Genomic DNA, 10560 nt, shown 5'->3' with positions numbered 1-10560 from the left:
CAGGGTGGAGGTGTAGAGGTGCAGGATGGAGGTGTAGAGGTGCAGTGGTGCAGGATGGAGGTGTAGTGGTGCAGGATGGAGGTGTAGTGGTGCAGGGTGGAGGTGTAATGGAGCAGGATGGAGGTGTAGAGGTGCAGGGTGGAGGTGTAGAGGTGCAGGATGGAGGTGTAGAGGTGCAGGGTGGAGGTGTAGAGGTGCAGGATGGAGGTGTAATGGTGCAGGATGGAGGTGTAATGGTGCAAGATGGAGGTGTAGAGGTGCAGGATGGAGAGAGCTCCGGCAGGGAGCGTGCAGGTGGAATGGTGGTGTTGGGTGCAGTGAGCCCCAGTGTGCAGCAGTCAGCTGCTGCAGAGGGGCAGGATGGGAGCCAACCCACTACAAAGAATAATAAAACAACTGAAGATGAGCAGACAAGAGACTTACGAACAGACAGTGAACTGGTGATAGTTAAAAAAACAAAGCAAGGGAAGTTAAATGATGTGTCATACAGGGAAAAAAGGGCCAAGGAATGTGAAGAGGTGGAGAGGGCTGAGGAGCCCAGAGCAAAAAGAAGCACTCGGAACACTCAGAAGGAATCGACCTCATTGGGGGGATTTAATAGCATGGGTGGGGCAAGTAGTATGGAAGGACTAACATCACCCTTAGAGCAAGATGATGATTTCATAGATGATGATTATGAGGAGGACAGGTATTCTGATATATCAGACATTAGTGTGTCACAATTTGGGGGAGAACAACAACTCTACACACTTGAGGACATAAAAGAATATTTGAGAAAAACTTATAAAAAACCAATAAATATTGAAGACCATTTCACAGATGTTAAAAAATTTATAGCATCAGTGGCACATTTACAGCGTACCACAAGCCATGATCTCCTGAGTAAAAAAATGAGATGGCGTTTAAAAGATCACATACTGAAATGGCAGCGGTCTCATCCCAAGCACAATTGAACACACCACACTGGGTGCTCTCTGTTGTTCTGATCAAATCTCATCACACGGGTGTTGTCTTTCTGTATACAGCTGTTCTCATATGCCTTTCTTTCCTTATACCGCTCTTCTTCATGGATAGGCTAAGAGTAGGTACCCTAAACATTAACGGGGGCAGGGATAGGAAAAGACAAGCCGTGGTCGTACAATACATTAAACAGAAAAACATAGATGTTGCTTTCCTACAAGAAACACATAGTGACGTGGACAACATGACAGAGTGGCAGATGAGGTGGGAAGACCAACTTTTTTTTAGCCATGGAACAAATTTCAGTACCGGGGTAGCAATTTTAATTTCAAAAAGATTAAAAGTAAACGTAACCAGAAGCATTGAGATAGAACAGGGCCGTGTAATAATGGTACAAGCCGAAATTAAAGGACAAAACTTTTTATTCTTAAATGTTTATGCCTCTAATAAAGGAAGTGAGAGAGTGAAAACATTTAATAAAATAAAAGACGCAATTACACAACACGGTAACAACCACATTGTAGTCATGGGTGGAGATTGGAACTGTACAGAAGATTTTACAGTAGACAGGAACACAGAAGAACCGCACTCTCAATCTTCTGATGTACTAAACAACATAATCAAAACATGTGGACTAGTAGACCCTTGGAGAGATAAGAACCAGGGAACAAAACAATACACATGGATAAAAACCACTGAACAAAGAATAAGTGCTGCAAGACTGGACAGAATTTATGTTACAAAAACTTACAGAAATAAAATCCTAATGAGCTCTATTCATCCTAGTGGTTTTTCCGACCACCACATGGCTGCAATTGATTTTACACTGTCTGAAAACACAAAACCTCGTTTTTACTGGTGTTTTAACTCAAAACTACTTCAGGATCAAAATTTCTGTTTTAAATTTTTTATCTTTTGGGAAGAATGGAGAAGGAGGAAAGGGGATTTTACATCCTTAGGCACATGGTGGGAGGTGGGGAAAGTACAAATTAAAATATTCTGTCAACAATATACAGCTCATACAAATGCAATAAAAAAAGGTGCAGTTGAACAATTGGAGAGGGAGATAATAAACATAGAAAATGAGATACTTGCTAAAAACTAAGGGGAAAAAAGAAACTTTTTAGAACAAAAAAAGAAGGCACTAAGCTCCTTTTTACACGAACAAGCCAAGGGAGCCCTAATAAGATCACAAATCTCCAACATCAAAGACATTGATGCCCCAACCACCTACTTCTTTAAACTGGAACGGAAAACCCGACGACAGAACCAAATGCTGTACTTAAAACGTCCGGATGGCAGCACAACTACATCCTGTGAAGAAATGAGAAGGATTGCAGTGGATTTTTATAAAGACCTGTACCACAAGGAGATCACCGACCCACAATGCAGTGAGGAATTAACAAAGGAATTACCAAAACTAACAGAAGAGCAAAAGGTAGCATTAGACACGGACATCGAGCTGCAGGAACTGAGCACAGCAGTAAAACAACTCTCTACTGGTCGAGCACCGGGCATCGACGGTCTCCCAGCCGAATTTTATAAACATTTCTGGGAAACACTGGGAGCAGATTTACACGAGGTTTTTAACTGGTCTTTTAACAACGGGAAATTACCGACAAGCTGCACACGGGCGGCTCTATCTTTGCTTCCAAAAAAAGGAGACTTGGGTGTTTTAAAAAATTGGAGACCTGTAGCTCTTTTATGCACAGACTATAAAATTTTATCAAAGTGCTTGTCAAACAGACTAAAAGAATATATTAGTGAAATAATACACACAAGTCAGACATACTGCATACCTGGACGCACGATAATAGACAATGTTTTTACAGTACGTGACATGATAGAATTGTGTAAAATGAATTCTTTTGACTTGGGTTTTTTATCTTTGGATCAAGAAAAAGCCTTTGATAGAGTGGACCACACGTACTTATTTAACACACTAAAGGCATTTGGAATGGGAACAAGGTTCACAGCGTGGGTCAAGCTTTTATACACAGACGCATGCATCATATTGAAAGTTGGAGGAGGGCTTAGCTATCCTTTTAAGATACAACGGGGGATTAGACAAGGGTGCCCACTGTCAGGGCAGTTATATAGCTTGGCCATCGAACCGCTTTTACAACAACTAAGAAAAAACATGAACGGTTTATCAGAATATGGCATGACAAACAAAGTAGTGACATCGGCTTACGCAGACGATATAATGGTTTTTATCACCAAACAAGAAGACATGCATGTCCTCTCCAATAGCCTAAGAAAGTATCAGGCCGCATCCTCAGCACGTGTCAATTGGAGCAAATGCGAAAGTCTAATAGCAGGTCAGTGGAAAGAAAAACAGATTCCCAAACTCCCAGAGAACCTGCAATGGGGAAGAACAGGAATTAAATACCTGGGAATACATTTAGGGGACGAGAACTACATGCAGAAAAACTGGGACAGAGTGGTGGAGAAGGTAAGTGCAAAGTTGTCTAAATGGACCTGGGTTCTGCCCCAGCTGTCCTACAGGGAGAGAGTACTGGTCGCCAACAATTTGGTCGCCTCGATGCTGTGGCATAAGTTCACAGCTCTTGACCCCCCGGAAACAACAGTCAGAGAGATTCAGAGAAGGTTGGTCGACTTTTTCTGGAACGGACAGCACTGGACACGGGCACCAGTTCTCTACCTGCCGATACAGGAGGGAGGCCAGGGCTTAATCGATTTACAAAGCCAAATAAAAACTTTCCGACTTCAGACAGCACAAAGACTGCTTTATGAGAACGAAACAACATGGACTCACACAGCAAGTCAGTTACTTCAAAAAGTCGAGGATCTCAAATATGACAGACACTTGTTCATCATGAACTTAAACGAGATCAACACATCTAAAACATCAAAGTTCTATCAGACAGTTTTAAAGGCGTTTTCCTCACTCCTGAAAATCAGCAGAACGGGAAACCAGCCATGCATCTGTGTAAACCAAGAACCACTTTTCAACAACCCACTGATTCCAGCAAAAATCCTAACACAAAGGAACCTACGTCAGTATATGGAAATGTCATCTTATTTCATTTTATTTATTAACCATTTATTGTATTTTGGGCGTGTCAATGCTGTTTTATGAACCCATGATGATTTTACTCCACTACTGTTGTACATGGACTATAAGATATCTCTGCTCCTCTTGGACTATGACAAAATCAAACCAATATAGACTGATATCCTGTGATTATACTTTTATCGATGCTCTCTGTCTACTATATAGGTTCTATTTATTTATTTATTTATTATTTTTTTCTTACACTTACTTATTCATGAATGTTAAATTATCAAAAAAAAAGGAAACCTGGTATTATTAGGTGCAAGTGTGTACATGTGTGAATGTGTATGTGTAAATATAAATGTATGTGTGTACGTGTGTGTGTGTGTATATGTATGTGTGTGTGTGTGTACATATGTTTATATGCACATATACTGTATGTGTAGGGATGTGTGTATGTATGTAATATATATAGGCGTGTGTATGCATGTGTAAATATATATATATATATATTTTTCAGGTTTATTTTATCTGAACACTTACTTTACCTAGTTTCTTTTAATCCTTATATGTATCAAATAAGATGGATATGACATAATTGTTTTCAAAATAAAAGACACCTAAAGTCAAAAAAAGTCACTCTCTCTCTCACTCTCCCACTCTCTCCCTCACTCTCTCTCTCTCTCTCTCACACCACCATCTCTCCCTCACTCTCTCTCTCTCTCACACACATCACTCTCTCCCACTCTCTCTCTCTCTCTCTCTCTCTCACACACTCACTCTCTCTCTCACTCTCTCTCTCTCACTCTCTCTCACTCTCTCTCACACACACACTCACTCTCTCTCTCTCTCTCTCTCTCTCTCACACACACACTCACTCTCTCTCACTCACACACCCTCACTCTCTCTCTCTCACACACCCTCACTCTCTCTCTCACTCTCTCTCACTCACTCTCTCTCACTCTCTCTCACACACACACTCACTCTCTCTCACTCTCTCTCTCTCTCTCTCTCTCTCACACTCACTCTCTCTCTCACTCTCTCCTTCTCTCCCTCACTCTCTCTCTCTCTCTCTCACACACACTCACTCTCTCCCTCACTCTCTCTCCCTCACTCTCTCTCACTCTCTCTCACACACACACTCACTCTCTCTCACTCTCTCTCTCTCTCACACACACACTCACTCTCTCTCACTCTCTCTCTTTCTCTCCCTCACTCTCTCTCTCTCTCACACTCACTCTCTCTCTCACTCTCTCACTCTCTCCCTCACTCTCTCTCTCTCTCTCTCTCTCTCTCTCTCTCTCACACACACACTCACTCTCTCTCTCCCTCACTCTCTCTCTCTCTCTGAAGGTGTTTTAGATGTTAATGGTGATAGTTTATATATATGAGTTTATATAAAGTGTAGAATAGTGATTTACAAAGTGATTATAACACAGACTGTAATTCACTCTGTTCATCATAAAGCTTCCATCTTTATTTCACTTCATTATAAACTTTATTCTGGTGATATAATACACTGGTAAAGTCTCATAAATGTAATGATACTGAATAATAGAGGGAACAGAAACTGCAGCACAAACCACATGCAAATGTTTCTGCTGGAGAGAGAGAGAGAGACGCCGTGTGGATCATAAACACAGAGTCATTTACATCATGGACACACACACACACACACACACACACAAATAATATAACTGCATTGCTCCCATATTAGTGTTATTATGGGCCTGTCAGCGCCTCTCACCCTGACGCAGGAGCACCTCAGCTCATTTACCTGAGCAAGCTTACAACTTTTCCCCTTTATTCTGTAAATGATTATCACATATTATCTCCTCAGCTCCTCTTCACCCTGAACACGTGATCATGTGTGTGTTAAAGGGGTTTGATGTGAACATTAAGACTCCATTCAGCAGCGAGCACCTCATCAGGTAAGACTGCAGCACTTTACCTGGATCTGTTCACCTCATCACTTTCTCATAGCACTGATTAGTTATTGGCAAATTCACACACTGCTTTTATCATTTACACTTCACACCACACAGCCAGCTGCTCTCACACACAAAGATCTTCTTCTGGACAAAAGGCAGCTTCATCATCATCATCATCATCATTATTATTATTGTAGTTATTTAATTTTATTAGTTTTCTTTTCTTTTTACCTGACTTTGCATTTTTAACACACAGGACATCACCATGGTAACCGTCTCAGTCCTGCTCCTCCTGCTCTCAGGTGAACATTGACTTCTAATTAATAAACCTGAAATGTCTCGTTTATAATAATTGACGAAATATTAAAAGCTAAATGTTTGGTCACTTTTAACAGTGTGTGTGTGTGTGTGTGTGTGTGTGTGTGTGTGTGTGTGTGTGTGTGTGTTCATGGTGTGAAAACCCTGATATGCTGATTAATAATTTTATTGCCTGTTAGAGATCAGAGGTGAAATGCTTATACGACCTTAAAAAAGGTTAACAATAAGAAATAATGTGGAATGAAATAAATAAAATATAGAAAAACTTAAGCTATAGAAAATATGTTAATATAAGAGGTCATTGTTGCTGTATTCGTCCATAAAACTCACAGAAATCATAAAATCAGTGTGAAATGTCTTTCAAAAAAATATGATTTCTGCTTAACTGTGTCTTTATTTTCTTTTAGTCTTTAAAAACAGTAGAATGTGTTTATTCCTGATTAATGAGGTGACATTAAATACACATAAAACTTCCCATATTTGAGTATTTTTTTAATCCCCCAATATGTGTGTGTGTGTGTGTGTGTGTGTGTGTGTGTGTGTGTGTGTGTGTGTAACCCTAGGTACAGGAGCTGTTCTAAGAAATCAGTTTAAATATCAGTGTTAAATGGTAAAAGACATTCAGGTCGTGTGTGATCTTTGCCGATGGTCTCCTGGTGGTGTGATGATCATAAGGGTGATGATGATGAGGAAGAGGAGTTTGGAGTCAGAGGACCAGCCGAGACATAGTGTCTGTAATAGAGCAGGATTAGACATCTTATTCTCTGAAATCTCTTCCACAGTCTTTTCTCCTCCAGTCCACAACAACCTCACTACCTTCCATGTGATTCCTGTTCTTATGAATCAGACTGATGCTCGGGCAGCTTGCAGAGGAAATTACACCGACCTCGTCACTGTGTACTCTGATGAAGACAACACTGAACTGGATAACCTGATGATGAAGGCTGGTGGTGGATCATGGAGATGGGCTGGGGGATGGATCGGTCTCTATCGCGGTCAGTTCAGTGAGAAATGGTCTAATGGTGATCCTGTAACATTCAGTAATCTGACAGGGGATTGTGGGACATCGAGCTGCTGTGCTGCTATGAAGCCTGATGGTTCATGGGAAAGTCTTCAGTGCACAGGGACAAGATACTTCATGTGCTATGGACAAGGTAACTATCACAGGTTTAAATAAAAAGAATAATAATCTATAGATTTTACAGTTTTTGTTAAATTTCAAGTTTATGTTATTCACGTTTGCAGGTGACATTAAAGCTAAACCTAATTATCATCTAATCCTTGAGAATAAGACCTGGTATGAAGCTCAGCGTTACTGCAGGGGGCGCTACACTGACCTGGTCAGCATCAGAGATCAGCAGCAAAATGAAGAGGTGAAGATTAAAGGGTTAAACAGCAGCACGTCCTTCTGGATCGGCCTGCTGCGTGATGACTGGCAGTGGACTGATGGAGGGAACTCTGCTTACAGGAACTGGGGGAGTTATCAACCTCAGCCATCACCATACGACTGTGTATATCTGATGGGAGGGACATGGTACTCAGCGCCATGCAGTAATACACAATACCCTCTGTGTTACAACAGTAAGTGACGTCTCTATAAACAGTAAATCTGTCTCATCGCTCTTCTGTATGATGACTAGAACACAGCTGGTGTGAGTCTCTGTCTCTGATCTCACTCTAAACCATCCTCCTCCTTTTGGGTTTTTCTGTCTCTCTCAGGCTCCATCCATGTGAGTGCTGAGGCTCTGAGCTGGCAGGAAGCGCTGGGTTACTGTAATGAAGGGAACAGGGCTGGAATTCTCAACATCGATTCTGAAGCTGAACAGGAAGAGGTGGAGTCTGAGCTCAGGAGGAGGCGTGTCTCTGAGACACTGTGGGTGGGGCTTAGACAGAGCCGTCTGTTTGGGTTCTGGTTTTGGACCGATGGGACGATTGTGTCTCCAGACGCCAACTGGGATGAAGGGAAACCTCCCGAGGGTCCGCTCTCTCAGCACTGCGGCGCCATCGTTCCTCCAGACTACAGATGGAGAGATATGAACTGTGGGGCTCGATACAGAGCGCTGTGTCACACGTGTTCTCCATGAACCCATACATTCACTTTACTCCCACACTTCACCCTAAACAGAACTAAATCACATCTGAAATCATGTTTAATAGCAATGTTTATTTTAACATTTCAAATGATTTGCTTCTGCTTAAGGAGTCACTTCATAATAAACTTAAGATTCTCAATACATCTATTATTTTTAGTATTAATTCCATTAATTGTATTTCTCATTTTAATTGACTAGATTATAAATCACCTGCATTCATTCAAGTTCAAGTTCAAGTCATCTTTTATTGTCACTTCAACCATATACAGTTAGTACACAGTGAAACGAAACAACGTTCCTCCAGGACCAAGGTGCTACATGCAACATCAACTTACAACATAAATTAACAGAAACACTAAACTAGCTAACCAAGAGGCCTAGTTAGCTGGCTAGCAGAGACAGGACAGAGAGACCTAACATAAATTACAACATAAATTAACAAAAACTAACTAGCTAAGTATAACTATTTTAACAGACAACATAAAGTGCACGTGCAAATGTGCAAACAAGAGCAACAACAAAGTGACAGTGCGCAACCACGACATAACAGAACATAAAAATATGGTGTTGAGGTAGTGGGTAAACATAAACATTCTTTAAAAACAGCAGCAAGAATTGAGGAATTAGTGCAAAATGTAGTCCAGTAATGATCATTGTGCAAAAGAGATAAACAGTGAAGCATTTACAGGTTGTACAAGTTTACAATGTTTAAATTTACAAGTTTATATATAACTATTTTAAACATTAGTCAATAAATCTAAATATTAACTGTATTGTGGGTTTACAATCATCTGTTTCTTATAATCATTTCTTTCTGTAATAATCACTTTATTAAAATAAATATTCTGCACCAGACAGTTTATTCTGGAATGTATTTGGAATCTAAAAGTTAAAAGAACAGTTAAACTAATCAGCTCATATTAATAAAACAGCTTTTACAGTTTGGATCATTTCACCTGTGAAGTTAAATATAAACAGAAATACCACAATTAATCTAAATTTAGTCTAAACTTGCAGATTTCTACTGTAAACTATTATCTCTAAACATTTAACCAGAACAACCTGTTCATCAGCAAACGCAGATCGTCAATAAATAACTCGACTCCAGTTTAAACATCTCTAAAACAAGCTGGAACCCTCGAACACGCTAGCTGTTGTAAGTTACACCAGCTAATAAAACGCTTAAATACGCTAAAGTGACACTGCGGGAAATGCGGAGGCCCTAAAGGGACATGGGTGGGAAAAGATCAACTTTGGAGGGAAAAAATATTCCACCTTGAAAAAAAAATGCCAGGGGGGAAAAATGCGAGGCGGAAAAAAGGCTAACATGACATGGATGAAAAAAAATTACCTAGGATTTTTTTTTCCCCCGAAAAGTTCGCGAGATCTCGCAAAACTTGACTCTTCAGCGTTGCCGATTTAGTTCAGCAGGTGGCAGCAAAATGCTCCAAAAAGCTTGATCCTTGTCCGTGTAATATCGATCGAGTCCAGCGGGGGCAGTAATGCGCTTAAAGGCGGGCTGCCAACCGCTAAAAATAAAAGAAGAAGAAGAAGACGCACACAGAGAAAGATAACACTCGGATATTGTTTATCAGGCCTGGAGAGAATTACTGAGTAGAATTCCGAGTTACTTTCAGCTTTTTATAAAGACATTCAGTATTACTGATGGTCGTTTATGAACGATTCGTTCTTTTTGAACAAATCTTTAACATGATTCAGATGAACGAGTCGTCTCGGAGAGTGATTCGTTCCTTTTCTATTGGACGCGCATGCGCAAAGCATCGCAAACCCTCCGTATGTTATATAGAGGAAACAGTACTGAGAGTCTCAGCAACGAGTCTCGAGTCGTTCGTTCTTTAGTCACGTGACTCCCACAGACGCTATGCGGTGCAATAGAGTCATAAGAACAAACGACTCCGACTGGAGGATATGATGTGAGTTACTCATTCTGTTTATTATAATGTGTCCTTTGTAATGTTTTTATAACTGGAACTATAGACGAAATGTGTGTATGGACGTATCGGAGGTATTTTTTATTAAAAACGCAACATTTTTATTTATTTCTGATCAAATGAACGAAAAAACTCGAAAAGATTCGTTCATTGTGATGAGCGAGATTTAAAGAACCGAGTCAGTAAAATGATTCGAACTATTCGGGGTTATTTAAGCTGGGGGCCTGAAGGAAGGCTGTGTGCGGTTAAGCGCTGGTGTCACTTCGCTGAATTCTCTACTATTACAA

The 10560-nt window shown here is 40.5% G+C and overlaps 1 protein-coding gene across 1 annotated transcript; it reads left to right on the top strand.

Annotated features, from left to right (window-relative positions):
• The first annotated feature begins 6147 nt into the window (after positions 1 to 6147).
• Positions 6148 to 8464, top strand: LOC128513401 (secretory phospholipase A2 receptor-like). The gene is made up of 4 exons (XM_053487156.1): positions 6148 to 6212; positions 7011 to 7382; positions 7474 to 7809; positions 7948 to 8464. The coding sequence occupies exons 1-4, from the start codon at positions 6176 to 6178 to the stop codon at positions 8310 to 8312; spliced, it is 1110 nt and encodes a 369-aa protein (XP_053343131.1). The 5' UTR covers positions 6148 to 6175; the 3' UTR covers positions 8313 to 8464.
• The last annotated feature ends 2096 nt before the right edge of the window (positions 8465 to 10560 follow it).

Source organism: Clarias gariepinus, chromosome 25 (assembly GCF_024256425.1).
Source record: "Clarias gariepinus isolate MV-2021 ecotype Netherlands chromosome 25, CGAR_prim_01v2, whole genome shotgun sequence".
Taxonomy (NCBI): Eukaryota; Metazoa; Chordata; class Actinopteri; order Siluriformes; family Clariidae; genus Clarias; species Clarias gariepinus.
This window is presented reverse-complemented; position numbering and strand designations above follow the sequence as displayed.